Source organism: Acomys russatus, chromosome 16 (genome assembly GCF_903995435.1).
Source record: "Acomys russatus chromosome 16, mAcoRus1.1, whole genome shotgun sequence".
In the NCBI taxonomy this organism is placed as follows: domain Eukaryota; kingdom Metazoa; phylum Chordata; class Mammalia; order Rodentia; family Muridae; genus Acomys; species Acomys russatus.
This window is the reverse complement of record NC_067152.1, coordinates 27,797,172-27,817,361: the sequence shown is the minus strand read 5'-3', so window position 1 is coordinate 27,817,361 and position 20,190 is coordinate 27,797,172. Positions and strand designations below refer to the sequence as shown.

Here is a 20,190-nt window from a genome sequence, read left to right as displayed (position 1 = left end):
TATCTACACATGTAACAGACACACACTTTTTTTTTTTTTAATTTTTAATGATGGAAATGAAAATATACCTAAAAGCGAAGCTTCTGGAAAAACCATTTGTTCTTCCCTGTCTTGTATCTGGAAAGGAAAATAAATAAATAAATAAATAAAAGCAAAGCAAAAGTGGAATAGGAAAACAAATTCTTCCACAGGAAGTGTACAGCTTTATTTAACACAGGACCTACTTACCGTTCCTCAAACTTGACCTTGGCCTCCCGCCGGGCCTTGCGTTTCAGGGCTGGGTCTCTAAAGACATCCTTGTTGACAACAGTCTTGTCCAAGGGGATATCCACAGAGTACCTGAGGCAACAGTATGGAGGCAGGATTAGCTAGGGACACCAGGAAGCCTAATCCTCAAGGGACCTGGGGTGGTCAGGACCCAACCTCTCAGGGACAGAGGGGTGAGCATCCGCTGAAGACTTGCTTAATTAACATTTTCATGGAATCCCTTGGAAATTCTCATTTTAATATCCATTTACATGGTCTCAAGTACCGGAAAATCTCATTTTGTTTTCAAATTTCTTTTTTTTTTGGGGGGGGAGGGGTGTCTTTTTTCTTTTCTTTTCCATTTGTTGATCTGTGTAGCCCTGGCTGCCCTGGACTCCCTTTGTAGAACAGGCTGGCCTCAAACTTAGAGATTTGCCTGCCTTTGCCTCAGGAGTGCTGGGATTACAGGTGTGCACCCCTGCACCCAGCGTGTTCTTAAATTTTTGAAACTCCATTTAAGAGGCGAGAACCACCATGCCAGACTTTACCTACAACATAACAGCTAGCTATCTCTCTGGCAGGAGTGTCACTCACCTGTAACTCCAGCACCCCAGAGGCTAAGGTGAGATCTCTGATTAGCCTGAGCTGAGCACCCCAGGGAGCCTAAGAGGAAGGAAGGCGCAGGTGGCCAGGAGACCTAGCTGCCTCAGCCAGTCAAGTGCTGGAATAAAATAGCGCCCCACTACCTCAGTTGTCCCATAGTCCAAAGGAAATCAATCAGTCACCTCATAGGCCAGTGACAAAAGGCACACCAGACCCTGTGTGCCCTCCATGGGAGACAAATCCAGCTATGTATACTTAAGGAAGGAGCTGAGATTGGGTTCCGACACCTCTAATCCAGAAAGCACGATTCCAGATTTGACTATAGCCATTCGCTAAAAAGCATCAAAAGCAGGGCCTCGTGGTACACTCCTTTAATCCCAGCACTTGGGAGGCAGAGGCAGGAGGATCTCTGTGAGTTCAAGGCCAGCCTTATCTACAAAGTGAGTTCAGGACAGCCAGGGCTACAAGAGAGAAACCCTGTCTGGAAAACAAACAAAAACAGAAGATAGGAAAGGCATTCTCCCAAGAGAGAGAGAGAGTAAAATCAAGTGTACCCCTCTCCCTAATGGCTCTGTGCTAAGACTCAGGGCCTCACCTCTGCTAGGTAACGGAGGGTGACACAAGCTTAGAGGCAGAGGGCAGAGGATCTAGAGGCAGGCGAGGAGAAAAGGAACATGCAGCCTTTTATTACAGCAACTAGAAGGCCATCTCTTACTCACACTCCCATTTTTCTTTTTTTCACACTTGCATTTTTCGAAGGCTCACCTGGTGGGCATGAGGTGATTGTAGTTATAAACTTTCACAAAGGACTTGATCTTTGACCTCTTGGCGATTTTCTTCTTGCCCATGGCAGCTGTCACTTTTCGGGGATAGCGGTCAATCCCGGCCACCAGGGCATGGCTGTAAGGGCGGTCTGAGGTGCCATCATCGATGTTCTGATTGAGAAAAGAGAGAAAAAAAAAAATCACATCACCCCTTGGGCCTTGTCTTAGTAGTCAGTGTTGATTCCCATCACAAGGCTTTGCAAAAGCTCTTGAGAGGCAGGCGATGCTCTGTGCCTTCTGTCACACCCAGCCATCGCCTTCCCTCATGAGGCTAAGGTTAGAGCACGGACTCCCAAACTGGCAGCCTTACCCCAGTTTCAAATAAATGGCAGGGACAGAAGCAGTGGAGGCAAACCGTCTTGTGGCCAGAACCACAGCAGGTATAAAACTGGGTAAGGAGCAAGGAGCGAAAAGGCTGCCAACCTCCAGACTGCAAGAATTACACACACCTGTAACGTGCTCGTTACATGGCAGAGACCACAGTATGTGTCAGCATCCCAATTCAACTCTTTTCATGCTATTTACCACCCGCAGCCATCGCTACGACGGGCGATCTGAAATCCCGACCCCCCGCCCATGCGATGCTGCAGCCCAGATCCCCGCGTGCAAGCAGTCAAAAAAGCCCCCTTGCCGGACTGGTACCTTCACGATGACGGCTTTGCGTCCGGAGTAGCGTCCAGCCAGGACCAGCACCACTTTCCCGGGTTTCATGAATTTGCCCATTTCTGCAGGGGACAAAGACAAGGAGCCGCTCAGAAACAAACAAACAAAAAAACTGTTAAGGCCAAAGGCCACGGAGCCGACTTCTACATGCGAGCCCCTAGGCCCCCGCGGCTTAGATCGCTCGGAGCCGACTAGGCCACGCCGCCCGCAGGTTCTGCCTGAGGGATGTGACTCGCCACGAGGCCGCCGGAGGCTTAGCGTCCGAACGATCCGGGCAACCCGACCCCGGAGCCGCGATGGCGGCGGATTGCAAGACCCTCTCCAGGCCTCTACTCACCGGCAGCAAGCAGCCGGAATCCAGCAGAAAGGAAAGAAGGACACTTCCGCTAACCTTTCAGCCTGCGGAAAAGGTGGCTTCACTTCCGGTCCCGCCTCTGAGGCCTAGCCAAGCCGCTTGGTTGGTGGTCGACCTTGCTGGCGGAAGGAGCTAGTGAGGTCGGGTCGGGCAGGGCGTTTGTTTGAATCAAGCTTTATTAGTAGCTCTGGAAGCGGACATAACAGAGTTCCGGCTCCGGCTAGTCGTGGGAGGGGCAAGGAGGGACGGGAGAGTCTGCACTCTCTGCTTTTGTCGCCTCCTTTGTTGTAGTCACTTACGCTGCCACTAGGAGGGAGACACACTCTGAAATTTACTGCTTAGCCTTGGAAGACAAGAGCCAGGCTTTGCGGGGTCCAGGAGTGCAATCCAAACGTTTGAGGGTCTGAGATAGGATTTCCACTTCCAGTCCAAACCTAGGTTACATAGAGAGACCCCGTCTGCAGTAAGTAAACCAATTAAAATAAAGTCATAGTGAACAAAATGACCTTGTGCACTGTTAGGTGAAAAAAGGGAAGGAGGATTGAACAAAAGTTGTTACCGCCAACATTCAAGCCAACGATATCAGATACTATTGACTAGAATAAGCACTTGGGGCTCTTAGCTTTTTTAAAAAAGCGTGAACTCATAGCAATCCTCCTGCTCCAGTCTCTTCCATCTTTGATTATATGCATGCATGGGCCGCCATGCCTGGCTGCAATTAAAATATTTTGTGAGGCCAGGGATGGTGGCACATGCCTTTAATCCCAGCATTCCAGAGGCAGAGGCAGGTGGATCGCTGTGAGTTCGAGGCCAGCCTGGGCTACAAAGTGAGTCCAGGACAGCCAAGGCTACACAGAGAAACCCTGTCTCGGGGGGGGGGGGGGGGGAAGAAGAGGAAGCCTTTCCCAAGGTGATGAACAGACCAGCATCCCACCCCCCACCTACCAATTCTAGAAAATATTTCACCAGACTGTCTCCCACCTGCCATCTTATTTTTTATTTACATGTGTGGTGTTTTGCATAGATGTATGCCTAGGCACCTCACCCGTGTCTGCCTCAGATTCCCTGGAACTGCAGTCACACAGCGTTGGTAGCCACTGTGTAATGCTAGGAATTGAACCCAAGCATCTCCAGAAGAGCAGCCAATGCTCTTAAGCACTGAGATGTCTCCCCAGCCTCCACCAGTAGAGGGATTTTAATTCAGAACATGGCTGCTCTGGCAAGAGATTTCATCCAAAGACCTTATAGGTCTGTGTGATTCAGATGGAATCCAGGAGACAAAGGCAAATAGATCTGAGTTCAAGGCCAGCCTGATATAGAGCAAGTTTCAGGGAGGAAAGCTAGGGTCCAGGCGTGGTTGTACACACCTTTAATCCCAGCATATCTCTGAGTTCTTGGGAGTGCTGTTCAATAGGTTCAGTTGAGTCAGTGAGCTGAGAGGCAGTTCAGTGGAGCTGAGTTCATGGCAGGTCAGTTCGCGGCATGCAGAGGGAGTCTTACTGGGAGTGTTTTTTTTTTTTTTTTTTTTTTGGTTTCGCCTTGACTGTCCTGGACTCACTTTGTAGACCAGGCTGGCCTCGAACTCACAGCGATCCGCCTCCCTCTGCCTCCCGAGTGCTGGGATTAAAGGCATGCGCCACCATGCCCGGCTATACTGGGAGTGTTTTACAGAGAGAGGTTGAAGAGGTAACAGGCTAGACACAGGTGGAAACAGAAGGAGCCAGAGAAGGAGAGGGTGCCAGAAGATTAGAACAGATTGTTAGAGTTAGTTTGAGGCCTCGCAGAGCAATTCAGTGAGAAACTGAGAGAAGCCAGATTGAATCAGTCAGCTTGGAGTGGCGTTTAAGCCAGAACAGCTGAGCTGAACCAGCCAGCCAGAGTTCAGAAAGAGCTAGAAAGGGTCAGCTTATTCTACACTAAGTCTCAGAGGCTGAAAACATTCTAGGCCTAGATAAGATTGTAAAGAGGTAAGCTGGGCGGTGGTGGTGCACGCCTTTAACCCCAGCACTCTGGAGGCAGAGGCAGGCAGATAGCTGTGAGTTTGAGGCCAGTCCAGTCTACAAAGCAAGTTCAAGACAGCCACACAGATAAACCTAAAAAAAAAAAGATAGTACAGAGACTAGAAGCTTCAAGGACTAGACCTAGGGCAGCAGACAGAGGCAATAAGCGCCAAGATAACAGTTACTTCAGGCAAACAAAAGTTATTTTAGGGCTAGAGAGATGGCTCAGAGGTTAAGAGCACTGACTGCTCTTCCAGAGGTCCTGAGTTCATTTCCCAGCAACCACATGGTGGATCACAACCATCTATGTGATCTGATGCCCTCTTCTGGCCTGCAGGTGAACATGCAGGCAGAGCACTGTATACATAAAAATAAATAAATCTTTAGGGCTGTAGAGATGGCTCAGAGGTTAAGAACACTGTTCTTCCAGAGGTCCTGAATTCAATTCCCAGCAACCACATGGTGGCTCACAACCATCTATAATGTGACCTGATGCCCTCTTCTGGCCTGCAGGTGTATAGACAGAGCACTGTATACATACTAATAAATAAATGTATATATATATATATATATATATTTTTTTTTTTTTTATTTTTTTTTACTTTTAAAGATTTATTTATTTTATGCATATGAGTGCTCTATCTGCATATGTGCCTGCAGGCCAGAAGAGGGCATCAGATCACATTATAGATGGTTGTGAGCCACCATGTGGTTGCTGGGAATTGAACTCACGACCTCTGGAAGAGCAGACAGTGCTCTTATCCACGGAGCCACTTCTCCAGCCCCTATATATTTTTTTTAAAGATTTATTTTTTATTATGTATACAGAGCCCTGCCTGCATGCCAGAGGAGGGTATCAGATCACACTATAGATGGTTGTGAGCTACCATGTGGTTGCTGGGAATTAAACTCATGACCTCTGGAAGACCAGCCAGTGCTCTTAACTGCTAAGCCATCTCTACAGCCCCAAATAAATATATATATTTTTGAAAAGTTATATTAACATCCACCCACCAAGTTTCAGAGGGAACCTTCATCAAGGAGCTGCCGACCACAACGTGCATCCTCTTTCTCTTCTACCTGGCTTCATGTCTACACATCAACTTCCCTACACATCTTGGCTTCCATGATGGTCAGGGTGATCCTGCAGGTTCACACTGAAATCTGAGAGCTGTCTTCTGACAAGTGTCACCTCAGGCTTACTGCACTGGAGGACACAAAGTATGAAGCACCGGAAAGAGCTCCTAGGCACCTGCCTGGCAAAAATGAATGGTAAAGGAGGAGATGCCTTGGGCAAACTATTATGTAGCTCAACAAAAGGACCTATGTCCAGAGTAGTGGCCCAAGGCTCATGGGTGTGCAGCACTATGTATAGCCCATAGCATTTTCTCTTCATTCTTGCATACCCTTAGACTTGACTATCAGGCCTCTCCTCCCTTACCATTGTACCCCAAGGCAAGGACAGATCTACATTCCCTTGTAGGCTGCTCCTTCCCTGGCAGAGGTGACTGTGGGATGCTGAGGGCCTTTTGTGGGTACTCATCTTTACACTTCACAAACAATGTGGCACAGCAAAGCCTGTTAGCCTCACTGCCTTCACCTAGTACTGTGGCAGCTGGAATTTCTGGCAGGTATTTAGAAAAGACTTAGTGCTCTCCCAAGGGTAAAATGAAGGGCTGGACATAGGAGAGATAAACGACTTAAGGAAACACAGACAGGATGGAGTAGCATGGCGGAGCCTAAAGATGCGCTTTGGATTTAGGTGACTGGCTCAAATCTCAACTCATTCAGTCCCCTCCGGTCCAGTTTCCCCAGCTGTAAAGGGGAAGGAAGATCGTAAGCACATGCCTCGTTAGTAGGGAGAGTGAAATCAGGATGGCACAGCAGAAAATATACTTTCCACTCTTCTCCCACAGTCTTTTTATTTTTTAAAGATTTCATTTATTTATTGTAAATCAGCGCTCTATCTGCATGTACACCTGCAGGCCAGAAGAAGGCATCAGATCACATTACAGATGGTTGTGAGCCACCACGTGGTTGCCAGGAACTGACCTCAGGACCTCTGGAAGAGCAGACAGTGCTCTTAACTGCTGAGCGATCTCTCTAAACCCCACAGTCTTAAGGTAAATAAAGATCACAAAACCAAGAGAGAGCCCAAATGGCAAGTGCTTGCCACATAGCCCTAGTGATTTGAGTTCAGTTCCTGGAACCCACATAATGATGGAAGAACTAACTCCACATATGAGGCATGGAACTGGTGCTCACCCACACATACATCTGTAAGTTAAAGGACAACACAGGGGCGTAGCTGGGCCGTGCTATACGACCATACCAGTTCTCACTCCCTCTAAACACTGACAACTTGATGATGCGTGGACTTGACAGTACAGTTTTCTGGAAGCAGCGTGTGCGAGGACAGCCACAGCAATGTTGCTACAGCCTGGGCAAGATGAATGAAAGTGACTAGGGCCCCTTTTAGGGAATTTGACCAGGCAAAACCAATACATGTACAAAACCACTACTGCCACCAAACTAGCCTGACCCAGGGCAGACAGGAGGTGCACAGTTTCTAAATAAATGCTGACCGAGATTACATGGGCAGATAGGACTAGAGAGACTTAGAAAGTGGAAGGGAGGGCTGGAGAGATGGCTCAGAGGTTAAGAGCACCGACTGCTCTTCCAAAGGCCCTGAGTTCAATTCCCAGCAAGCATATGGTGGCTCACAACCATCTATAATGAGATCTGGTGCCCTCTTCTGCTGTGCAGGTGTACATGTAGGCAGAACACGGTGTACATAATAAATAAATAAATCTTAAAAAAAAAAAAAAGTGGAGTGGAGCTATAAACTTTGCAGAGAAGCTACACAAAATACTGTAACTTTATTAGCAATCACAGATCTATTATTATTTATGATATTTTACAATTATCTTTTTTTCTGGGGTAGTGGTGCTGAGGGTCACCAAGGCAAGCACTCTACCACTGAGCTACACCCCAAGCCCCTTAACACTGCCGTGTTTCATAAGGAAACTAAGTGTATTTCCACTAAATGTCGATGATGATGCATCTTGAGTGACACACTGCTAAAACAAATTAAAGTGCACTTCACGGGGACAAGGTGCAGGTGGCAGCTCAGCTCATCCATCCAGGCAGTGAGCCCTGGAGCAAGTGCCCATGGCCACGGCAAGCCGAAGGACAACGGAGCTGCGTTCACAGACATTCAGGTGTACAGTCTGTGTGGAGGTCTTGGGCATCCATGGCCCTGCTGCTGTTTACGCGGAGATCTGCCAGTCTCCGGGACAAGTGGTGCCAGTGAGTCACAACCCAGGGGGCCGTGCCACTCCACACCATGTATAGTGTGTGTTCTTGAGCGCCAAGGATCCTTTTGAATGCTTCCACTTCCGAAGACTGTCTCTGTCCTGAGGGGCCTCAGAGGAGAGTGCCGCCCAGAGACCCTACCTGACACCAGCTGTTTTCATTCCTAGAGGAGTGCTGCCTGTGTGAGGATCACCTCAGCAGGGAGATTCCTGTTCTCATCTTAGACCCATACTAAAATTCCCTCAGAGGAAAGGGAGCTCAGAATTCCTAACTGGAATTACAGTTCTGGCCCGAGGGCTCCCACAGTTGCTTCTTACAAAAGACTGTTTACTAGCAGGAACCTCATCCAGTTCAGTGTCTTCCGGAACTCCCTCACGGTGCCTTGCCGCCATGAAGAGAACGGTGGGCACAACCTACATTTTCTAAAAAAATCAGACTTGGCACAGTGAATTGGGCAGTAGCTATGTGTGGTAACTGATATTTTGTTTGTTTTGAGACAGGGTTTCTCTGTGTAGCCCTGGCTGTCCTAGACTCACTTTGTAGACCAGGCTGGCCTCAAACTCAGAGATCCACCTGCCTCTGCCTCCTGAGTGCTGGGATTAAAGGCGTGCGCCACTGTACCCGGCTTGGTAACTGTGTTTACACAGGCTCCAACAGCCGCATAGGTACACTGTGGTGGGCTAGGGCCAGCTCTTTCTGTTGCTTTTAATGTCCTCAGCCCTGCTGGTGTGCATGCTTTTCATGCATCGCGCCACCGAGCTACGCCTCTAGTCCTGATACTGTTCATTGCTTAGATTTTATTATTACATTTGTGTTTGGGCAGGGGTTCCCACATGCCACAGTTCATGTTGGAGGTAAGAGGACAGCTTTGGGAGGTCTGTCCTATCCTTGTACCACTCAGATTGGCAGGTGTGATGGCAAGCATCTTTACCTGGCGAACCATCTCTCAGGCCCCTGACACTATTTTTGATGAGTCTCTGGCACATCTTTCTAATATGCTAAGAGCGAAAATGGACTTTGCTCCCATTAGGCCGACCACCTGAAAAGAGTCTAAGAAAAATGTCTCTAACCTTCAACTCTCTGGCTTTTACTCTAGAACTCTAGGTCAGCCATCCTGCCAGAGCAAGGTGTGGGGGGACCTAAGGTAGGCACTCTCATCAAAAGGCATCTTTGATGTTCTTGAGCTGGCGCACGGCCAAGTCCACAGGAAGGCTGAACTTGAGGCTGCTGAGGCGGCTGAGCAAGTTGAGGGCGCTCTCGAAACCTGTGTGGGCCATGTAGCTCCAGGGCTGGTAATGGGGTTCGATGAGGGACCCTGACTTGCAGATGAGGTTTACCCAGGACACCAGGCGCTGCTCATTCAGCGCCATGCACACCAACGCCTTCAGCTCCGAGTCAGCGCTGCGCTTGAAAGGGTCGTGCTCTGTCAGCACCAGGTGGATGGCTGTCAGAAGACTCTGTTTAGGGGTCACAGCAGTGCCACCCATTATGGGCAGGGCGAAAGACTGTGAGAGCTTCCGGGCTGGGGATTCCACATAGGCGCGGCCATTCTTGGCATGATAGTACTTTACAAAGAGCTCCCAGGGGTGCATGGTCTCAGGGGCCGAGGAGAAGGCTGGCAGCAAACAAGCAATGGGGGCCATGACGAGGCTCATCCCAGAGGACGAGGCATACAGTCCATGGGCCAGCAGGTCCCTCACTGCCACTGTCAGCTCCTTCCGCACAGCCATGGTCAGCTCATCCTTGCCTCCCAGAGAGAGGTCCTGGAGGTTGGCCGAAGTGATGACATGGTCATGTGGCTGTTGTCTCAAGGCTAGCTGCTTTACTCTGTCAACTGATACTTCCAGCCTTTTCAATAAGGGGGAGTAGTCTCTGTCTGCTTGGCCCCTCTGCCATAAGGTTTGAGGGATCTGGCCTGTGGCACAGCCCAGCTGGCTAACCGCGAATATCTGGAGCACCGCCAGCGCTCGCCGCATCAGGTGGAGCCCTGTCTCCCGAACTCTCTTCGCGTCTTCTGCCTTGGCTGCTTAGAAAAGAGTGGCTCATTAGAAAGAGGTCAAGCCGGGCGTGGTGGCGCACGCCTTTAATCCCAGCACTCGGGAGGCAGAGGCAGGCGGATCGCTGTGAGTTCGAGGCCAGCCTGGTCTACAAAATGAGTCCAGGATGGCCAAGGCTACACAGAGAAACCCTGTCTCGAAAAACCAAAAAAAAAAAAAAAAAAAAAGAAAGAGGTCAAAGGGACACAGAACATTCAACAGGCCACAAGCCGAGAGCAAGCCTTGCTTCTGAGGCACAGGACAGGTGCCACACAAAGGCAAGGATGCAACTGGACTGGCTGATTTTTGGCTAATTCTACTAGCTGTAACTGAGATACTGTGCAGCGCATCCATTTCTAGTGTACAATTCAGGCTGCTGCTGGATTTTCCAAACAGGATCTTGCTATCGTGTCAGTCCTCATCCCTCGGCCTCCCTATGTATGGGATTTCCGGCAGGCGCACCATGTCCAGGTTGGCCTCAGTCTCTGAAGTGGTAGGGTTACAGGTATATGCCACCACGCTCAGCTTCTTTTTGTTTCCTTTTGTTTTGGTGCTCAGGATTAAACCCAGGGCCCTAGGATTCCATCTATGCTAGGCTTGTACTAGCTGCATCTCCTACATCTGGTCATTTCAAAACTACACTTAAGAGTTGTACGTCCATCACCACAACCCATCAGTCTATATCAGAATGTTTTTATCATCCCCAAAAGACACCCTATGCCATTTTTTTTGTTTTTGTTTTTCGAGACAGGGTTTCTCTGTGTAGCCCTGACTGTCCTAGACTCACTTTTTTGACCAGGCTAGCCTCGAACTCACAGTGATCCATCTGCCTCTGCCTCCCGGGTGCAACCCTGCACCATTATCATTCCTCTTACTCATTTCTTCCCAAGACCCAAGCAATCATTAATCTTTTTCCTTTCTTTCTTATTTATTTTTTTGGTTTTTTGAGACAGGGTTTCTCTGTGTAGCCCTGGCTGTCCTGGACTCTCTTTGTAGATCAGGCAGGCCTTGAATTCACAGAGATACACGTGCCTCTCCCTCCCTCCCAAATGTTGGGATTAAAGGCATGCGCCACCATGCTCGAAGAGAATGAATGTTCTTAAGGTCACAGGGCAACCAGGGAGAGTCAGTTCTCCTTCCCTCACGTAGGACCTGAGGCTCCAAGACATGTCCCCAGGCTTGGCAGCACGAGAACCCCAGTGCCACGCTGAGCCAATCTCACTGTCCTTTCTTCTTGCCAGACAGGCTCTCGATATGTAGTCCAGATTGACCTCCAACTCTCAACTCTCCTGCCTTCACCTCCCACTTTCTGCTTTTGTAGCCTGTGCATTCTAGCAGCTGTACTTACTTTTGCTGGTTCCTGGGGACATTGTGCTGTTGCCCATTCTGGTGGAGCCATTTCCTGCCTTCCCGCTGGCCTTGCAGTCACAGTGTCCACCCGTCTGCAAGGGGCTTCCAACTTCATCTGTTATCAGAAGTGACAAAAGCAAGACTCGTATTTATCCCCTTCATAGCAGATTTTAAGAAGGAAAAGAATAGGTAATAGTGCCTGCTACTTGATCAGAATTTTATAGATTATTGCGTTTTACTGTGTGAAAGGTGCCTGGTATAGCATAGCTGGCTCAATAAATATTTGCTTAGCAAACGAAGAATGAATTATCCCCAGTGGAGAGAGTCAGACTAAAGAGGGAGGAACATACTCAAGGGCATGAGTCTGGCAGTGGACCTGAAAGACAATGTTCTTTCCATCCTACTGTGGCATACATAAGAGGCCTCCCTCACGCTATACAACAGGCTGGCCTGGATCCCTGAGATCTGCTGGCTTCTGCTTCTCTGAATTCCAGGATCAAAGGCGTGTACCACCATACCCACTTCAAGTCTGTGGAACAGTGAGAACTGGCTCCTTTAGATCCCAGTTCTGAGACCACAGGGCACTACCGCCTGTCCTCGCCTCCACGCCCCAGATGCTCACTGACCTTGGATGAAGCTGATGAACATCTCAAGGTCCCGGATCTGGGTTTTCAGCTGCTCGACCAGCTGTTCTTTCACCCGAGCTGGGTTGACAATCTGAGCCACTGCTGAGTCCACACGCTGACGAAGCTCCTCGGTGGACAGGGAACTGATGTCCTCATTCAGATTCATGTCCAGTTTCTTTATTAACTCATCGATGATCACCTGTCAAGAGCAGCAGTGAGCGTGTCCTTTGCAGTTCTGAAGCAGAGGCCTAGGGAGGAGTGTTAGCAAGGCTTCTATGCTCAAGGGTGGATAAGAACCGCAAAGGTCTCCAACTTCAGGAGAAACTGATGTAGCCGCTGCTTAAAATAGGGCCCGAGGGAGCTGGAGAGATGGCTCAGAGGTTAGGAGCGCTGACTGCTCTTCCAGAGGTTCTGAGTTCAATTCCCAGCAACCACATGGTGGCTCACAACCATCTATGTGATCTGATGCCCTCTTCTGGCATGAAGGCACATATACAGGCAAATGCTGTATAAATAAATAAATCTTTAAAAAAAAAAAAAAAAAAAAGGCCGGGCGTGGTGGCGCAGGCCTTTAATCCCAGCACACAGGAGGCTGAGGCAGGTAGATCCTAGTGAGTTCGAAGCCAGCCTGGTCTACAATGTGAGGCCAGGACAGGCAAGGCTACACAGAGAGACCCTGTCTTGAAAAAACAAAATAGGGCCCGAGCAGTTGGGCATGGTAACATACGCCTTTAGTCCCAACACTTGGGAGGCAGAGTTAGGTGGATCTCTGTGAGTTCAAGGCCAGCCAGGTCTACAAAGTGAGCCCAGGACAGCAGGGCTGTTACATAGAGAAACTCTGTCTCAGAAAAAAAACAAAAACAAACAAACAAACAAAAAAACAAAAAAATAGGACCCGAGCCAGGCAGTGATGGCACACACCTTTAGTCCTAGCACTTGGGAGGCAGAGACAGGTGGATCTCTGAGTTCGAGCCAGCCTGGTCTACACAGCCCAGGACAGCCAGGGCTACACAAAGAAACCCTGTCTCGAAAAACAAAGAACAAACAAAAAAGATAGGGCCCCAAGAGATGGCTCTGCCTATTAAGTAAGCATAGTGACCTGAGTTAGACCCGCAGAATCCACACAAAGGCTGAAGGAGAGAATGGGTGCTGTGGCACATGTGCACCCACACTCATACAATAATGTAAAAAGAAAGATGAGGGCACAGAATCTCGTCTCATTTTAGAATGACCCTCGGCCCAGGGCTCTACAAACAGCACTTGCCTAGCATGAGTGAAAACTTGGACGCCCACTCTCTAGTACCATATAAACCTGTCATCTAAGCACGTGGATACAGAAGGCAGGAGGGTCACAAGTTCGAGGTCAGGCTTGACTATATAACAAGTTAAGAGGCCAGCCTAGGCTATATGAGACCTGCCTCAAAAAACAAAACAAAACAAAACAAAACAACACTTAGTTCCTTTTGATTGGAATGGCACCTCTCATGCATTGTGAATCTACCAGGCTAGTAAGCAGAGCGAACAAGCCAAGGTGAATTTACCAGGCCAGTAGAACAGGGTGAACGATCCAAAATGGCTAAAGAAGCAATAGCCTCCTATTTGGGCTGGAGAGATGGCTCAGCAGTTAAGAGCACTGGTACTCTCTCACGGGACTAGGGCTGAATTCCCAGAGCCCACATGGAGTGTCACAACTCTGTGACTCCACTTGAGTGGTTCTACCACCCTCTCTGGCTTCCACAGGCATTTTGTGCATTTGGTACACAGACGTACATACAAGCAAAATCCCAAAAGCTTTTTATTTACTTTCTCTGAAGGCTCCCAAGTAAATATATTCTTATTTCATAATTTCTTTTTTTTCCGAAACAGGGTTTCTCTATGAAGCCTTGGCTGTCCTGGACTCATTTTGTAGACCAGCCTGGCCTCGAACTCACAGCGGTCTGCCTGCCTCTGCCTTCTGAGTGCTGGGATTAAAGGCGTGCGCCACCAGCCCAGCTATTTCATAATTTTTAATCCTTTTTATTGATGAAAACAAATGATAAAGGAACTTTGGAACAAAGGGAACAAGAGAGAAAGACTGGTCCCAGGAAGTAGTAAACCGTCTCTTTGATTTGGACCTGAGGTCCATGACCCAAGGCCATGGAAGAAGTGTGCTGGGGAGGAGCGGTGCACCACCAGCAGGGACACATTAACTGTGAGAAACGCTGGCTCACCCGCTGTCTTTCCAAGAGCACGGACTGTGGCAGGGAGTCGTAGCTGCCCTCCTGATAGGCGAATGTCTCCAGGTCATCCAGCTGGGTCTTGAGCTGCAGGATCAGCTCCCTCTGCTTCTCCCTCTGGCTCTCCAGGCGCTCCCTTTTCTCCTGCTCACTCTGTGATGAGAAAAATAATTGGGTGTATTTCACAAAAGAGAAATTAAAGGCACTTTAAGATGCTATGCCAAAAATGTCCAGGGAAATACATGATGCTTCCAAACGAGCCAATTAAACAATGGACGAGTAACAATATAACAATATACTTCACCCAGGTAAACTGATTACATGTGTTTTCTCTCTCTCTCTCTCTCACGGTTTTCTAGACAGGGTTTTCCTGTGCAGTCCTGGCTGTCATGGCCTCACTTTGTAGACCAGGCTAGTCTTGACCTCACAGTGATCTGCCTGCCTCTACCTGCAGAGTGCTGGGATTATGATTGTGTGCCACCACACCCAGCTTACATTTGTATTTTCTTTCTTTTTTTTTTTTTTTTGGTGTTTTTTTTTTTTATAATTTTTTTTTTTTGAGACAGGGTCTCTCTGTGTTAGCCTTGGCTGTCCTGGACTCGCTTGTAGACCAGGCTGGCCTCAAACTTTCTATAAGAAGTGTTCATCCCTTTCCTGCAGACAGAATACAAGCACAATGAAGCCTTTTGTTAATAGGCTTGTTGTTTTTCAAAGGGCTAGTCAGGAGAGAGAAAACTCAGGTAAGACGGCCTCCAGGAGTTAAAGGCGTCATCTTCCATGGTCAGGCAGCACGGATTATCCCTCACTCAGTACTCCAGGCAAACCAGTGTTTGCACAACCGCTGGGGGAATGAGTCGGGTGTGGTGGCTTGTGAAGACTCTGGGTCAGGCGCACCCTCCAGCACGAGCGAGACAGCTAGTTGGAGGCTGGGCATCATGAGACCTTGTCTCAAAAAGCAAAGCCTGAGCCGGGCGTGGTGGCGCACGCCTTTAATCCCAGCACTCGGGAGGCAGAGGCAGGCGGATTGCTGTGAGTTCGAGGCCAGCCTGGTCTACAAAGTGAGTCCAGGACAGCCAAGGCTACACAGAGAAACCCTGTCTCGAAAAACCAAAAGAAAAAAAAAAAAAAAGCAAAGCCTGGGGATATAGAGAAAGGCTTTGTATGTGTAGAAGGCGACCAGCATTCTGACATTTCAAAGCTTCCTGGAAAGGTTATAGCTATTTCTGTAAAAGGGGAAACAATGAAACCTAATTACTAAGGCACAGAAATACACAGAAGAGAAGTCACAGGGGTGGGCAGGGGTGCTGGGTGGGTGTACGTGAGAGGTAAGTTTCTCTGAGGACAACCATTTTCTCACTGCCAGGGACCACATAGCGTCGTTCACAGGGATCAAGTCTGGCTAACATATTCTTATATACTGGGTCTTCTTTGGCACTCCAGATATGACATGCACACCTGTACTCCTCAGTGAGTTCCAGGCCAGCCTTAACAGCCACCACTGGGAAAAAAACAAAAAACAAAAGACAACCAACCAAAAAGCCAAAGAAGCAGAGGCACTAAACCACTCATAGACAGGCAGAAGGCTACATTTTAAACTAGGATCTACATAGTATTAAAGTTAGCCTTAAAGTGGTACTTACCAAGCCCTCAAGAAGCAAGGTAGGAGAAAGAACAGACCAAAAACAAACAAACAAACAAACACAAAAAACAAAAAATTAACTTTTCATTCAACTTCTTAAAGAGAAATCCCCTTTCTTCCTTCCTTTCTTCTTTTGTTCAACTTCTTAAGAAGAACTCATCCCCCCCTTTTTTTGTTTGTTTGTTTGTTTTTTGAGACAGGGTTTCTCTGTGTAACGCTCTGGCTGTCCTAGACTCTCTTTGTAGACCAGGCTGGCCTCGAACTCACAGCAATCTGCCTGTCTCTGCCTCCCAAGTGCTGGGGTTAAAGGCATGCACCACCATGCCCAGCTTCTTTTCTTTCTTTTTAAAGATTTATTTATTATTTCTATAGTATTCTGCCTGCATGCCAGAAGAGGGCACCAGAACTCAGTATAGATGGTTTTGAGCCACCATGTAGTTGTTGGGAATTGAACTCAGGACCTTTAGAAGAACGGACAGTGTCTTAACCTTTGAGCCATCTCTCCAGCCCTGGAGAAATCCATTTTCTTTAGCTTTGCTGAACATGAAAGCAAGCTTCAGGATACTCTCCAGTCTTCCAGAGTGTTACTGCTTTTTCTCATAACGCCATTCCCTTCCTCAGCTGGTAACTAGGTCTCCCTGAAAGCTTTCCCTGGTTTTCTCGAGGAAGAACAAGCCATTTCTGCTTCTGTGTTGTGTACACTTACTCATTACAGTGTTTGTTTGAGACCTGTCTCTACTAACCTATGGACTCCCAAAGAGCCTTTCAATCTCTAGGACACCTAGGCCTATGCTCAGTATGGGGTGAATTCTCAGTACACATTTCTTTCTTCCTTTAAAAAAAATATTTTCAGCCGAGCGTGGTGGCGCACGCCTTTAATCCCAGCACTCGGGAGGCAGAGGCAGGTGGATCGCTGTGAGTTCGAGGCCAGCCTAGTCTACAAAGCGAGTCCAGGACAGCCAAGGCTACATAGAGAAACCCTGTCTCAAAAAAAAAAAAAAAAAAACAAAAAAAACAAAAAAAAAAAAAAAAAAAAAAAACAAAAAAATATTTTCTTAATTTTATTTTTTGCTTATGGATGATTTGCCCACATGCATGTCTGTGCACCACCTGAGTGCCTGGTGCCCACAGAGGCTAGAAGAGGGTGCCTAATCCTTGGACCAGGATTTATAGACTGTTGTGAGCTGCCATGGAGATGCTGGGACTCAAACCTGGGTTTTCTGCAACAGTAGCCTGTTCTTAACCACTGAGCCACATCTCCAGCCCACAGTACATATTTCTTATATGTTTTTGGACTAAATTAGGCACAGAATAACAAATTCTAAATAACGAACTCTGGCTGGAGGAAGTTGTCTAACTAGCCAAAAGAGAAGACACAAATAGTCCATCTTTGTCATCCGTTTGTGAAGCCAAGGAAGAGTGAAACTAGCTATAAATGCTGATTTGTTTCCATGACAGGCAGGGTATCTCACTTGCTGTCGTAGTTACAGCATGTTTGCTGCAGGTGAGCAAACAAATTTAACAGGGAGAACAGTGAGTTCTGGGGCAAGGCAGGAAATAGTAGATTAAATTTCCAGTACACATTAAGATAAAGTTGAAAGTAATTTGGAGGGGCTGGGGAGATAGCTAAGTTGATAGCGTGCAGGCCTGGGTGCTGGGTTCAAACCTAAGCAATGAGTAAACTGGGAATGGCCTACGTGTCTATGATCTGAGTATTCAGAAGGTAGAAGCAGGAAGATCAGAAATTCAAAGTTAGGAACACCGAGCCTGACAGCCTGTGTTTGATTTCTACAGTTCACATTCTGAGAAGTAACTCCTTAAGGTTGTCCTCTGACCTCCACATGCAGGCTGTGACAGCAGCACTGTGTTGTCTCTGCCTCAACCCTGCCCCACATATATATAGTAAGTTCAAAGACAGCCTGGGCCAGAGAGCCTGTCTAAAAAACAAAATCAATAATAATAATTTCGAGCCGGGCATGGTGGCGCACGCCTTTAATCCCAGCACTCGGGAGGCAGAGGCAGGTGGATCGCTGTGAGTTCGAGGCCAGCCTGATCTACAAAGTGAGTTCAGGATGGCCAAAGCTACACGAAGAAACCCTGTCTCAAAAAACCAAAATAATGAGCCGGGCGTGGTGGCGCACGCCTTTAATCCCAGCACTCGGGAGGCAGAGGCAGGCGGATCGCTGTGAGTTCGAGGCCAGACTGGTCTACAAAGTGAGTCCAGGATGGCCAAGGCTACACAGAGGAAACCCTGTCTCGGAAAAAAAAAAAAAAAAAAAAAAAAAAAACCAAAATAATAATAATAATAATAATAATAATAATAATAATAATAATAATAATTTCCAGGGCTGAGGACACAATTGGTGAAAGAACACTTGCCTACAGCATGCAAGCCCCTGGGTTCCACCCCCAAGACTGTCCTCTTTGCCCCCCAAAATATTAAAAGTACATCACTCAGTGAAAAGATGTCCTCCATTCAGGGACTACCTGTTCACACATCAATGTATGCACTTAAGAATACAGCTGCTGGGGGCTGGAGAGATGGCTCAATGGTTAAGAGCACTGCCTGCTCTTCCAAAGGACCCGGGTTCAATTCCCAGCACCCACATGGCAGCTCACAACTGTCTGTAACTTCAAGATCTGACACCCTCACACCAATGCACATAAATTGAAATTTGAACAAAATATTAAAAAAAAAAAAAAAAAAAGAATACAGCTGCTTAATAGGTGCAGCGAGCACAATTTCTTAAGGCATCACACTGAGAACTTTTCTGCAAGCGACAATAAACAATAAAAAAAGACAGTGTGACATCTGCACACGGCCTTCCATGTGCCTGGCTATTTTTTAAATCTTGCAGCTTTACGGCTGACCGATCCTCCCTCAAGGACATTTGGGTACGAGAAGGAACTAGAAACAGCTCAGACCAGCAGAAGTCAATGTCTGCCACCGGTAAGTTTCCCTGGCTAAAGTGGAGTGCAACCTGTAGTGCAAGAAGGAGAAAGTTGACCTGTCTCAACACTTCCAGTTTCGAGAGATTCAAAATGTGTAAGGAACCTTGTGGTTTACAGAATTCCATTGCTTCTTCAGTGTACTGAAGTCAGAAGAGCGAGCCCTTTCAGAGAACCACTTTATTAGGCAGTTTGAAGACATTGTTAGGACATCCTTATAAATGGGTGTGTTTCTTTCCACTGCCAAGGGAAGGCGGCTAGTCACCTGACCTCCCACCGAGATAAGACTGCATAAAGATTACAGCCTATCTATATGCCAAAAAACGCTTGGGGGATTAATTTACATTTTCGTGGATTCGAATTCACTTACCCTTTCACCTGCCACTTCGCCCATTCCCCATGCTCATTTTATCAGCAAATGCTCAGAGTTGGAGGTTAGAGCGTGTGACACAAACGCACTCAGGATAAGCACCTCAGGGTCTTTCAGCGCTTGCCATATGCCTTTCTGCATCTTCCTGTCTCCAGTCTCTGTATCTTGCATTCACGTACCTATAATACGCCTTGGTAGCGCCTCACCCTTTCTACCTCAATCCAAGTCAGCATCACATGGTACCTGCCTGCCCCATCCTCATCCTCATCCGGACCCAGCCTCAGACACTCACCTGGTCCTCGCCGCGCACCCGTGGCCGGTCCTCCGGCAGCCCATCATCTCCTTCGCCGTCGCCGCCACCGCCGCAGGGGTCTTCCAGCCCCTCGTAACCCAGGACGTGAGGACAGCCGCGGAAGGCAAAGTCTTCGAGCTCCCGCAGGAGACGCTGCTGCTCCGCGGGCGCCCCGCGCACTACCTGGCGCAGGCGGAACTGCACCTGCGCGAAGTGCGAGGACAGCGCGAGCAGGGCTGAGTCCAGCTGCCGACGCTCGGCTTGCAGCCGCCTCAGCGTGCGGATGGTCGCGTCGGGAGGAGAGCTCGGAGCCGCTCCAGGCTCCTCGGCTGCCGCCTCCTCCGAGGAGGCTGCCCCAGGACCGGCCTCGGCCACTGCGCCCACGGGGGTCCAGCGCACAGTCTCGCATGGTGGCAGCGACTCCTCCTCCTCCTCTTCCTCCTCTTCTTCTTCGTCCTTCGACTTTGGCCCGAAGACGGTCGCCACAGTTCCCAGCTCTGTGGCCACTTCCACCGTCGCCATCTTCCCGGAAACGCCGGCCGCACGTCAGTCGCGCCCCCTTGCTGCCATGGCAACCGCTGGCCAGGAAGCCTGCGGGAGCGGTGGGCGGGGCCTGCACGCCTCCAATCTCCCGAGGACCCGCCCCCTGGAAATTTCTTGAGTGCACTTTGTGATTTAGGCACAGGAGTACTTTTCGTTGAAGGAA

The 20,190-nt window shown here is 48.5% G+C and overlaps 2 protein-coding genes across 2 annotated transcripts; both read right to left on the bottom strand.

Moving 5' to 3' along the window:
* Positions 1 to 5: 5 nt before the first annotated feature.
* Positions 6 to 2,812, bottom strand: Rpl27 (ribosomal protein L27). Its single transcript, XM_051157857.1, has 5 exons — positions 2,674 to 2,812; positions 2,316 to 2,398; positions 1,615 to 1,784; positions 229 to 339; positions 6 to 117 (listed from the first exon to the last, which is right to left on the bottom strand). Exons 2-5 carry the CDS (start codon positions 2,394 to 2,396, stop codon positions 69 to 71), a joined length of 411 nt encoding a protein of 136 aa, XP_051013814.1. The 5' UTR covers positions 2,397 to 2,398; positions 2,674 to 2,812; the 3' UTR covers positions 6 to 68.
* Positions 2,813 to 9,146: 6,334 nt separating this feature from the next.
* Rundc1 (RUN domain containing 1) lies at positions 9,147 to 20,050 on the bottom strand. The gene is made up of 5 exons (XM_051158697.1): positions 19,485 to 20,050; positions 14,229 to 14,387; positions 12,019 to 12,217; positions 11,391 to 11,507; positions 9,147 to 10,029 (listed from the first exon to the last, which is right to left on the bottom strand). The coding sequence occupies exons 1-5, from the start codon at positions 20,004 to 20,006 to the stop codon at positions 9,164 to 9,166; spliced, it is 1,863 nt and encodes a 620-aa protein (XP_051014654.1). The 5' UTR covers positions 20,007 to 20,050; the 3' UTR covers positions 9,147 to 9,163.
* Positions 20,051 to 20,190: the final 140 nt, after the last annotated feature.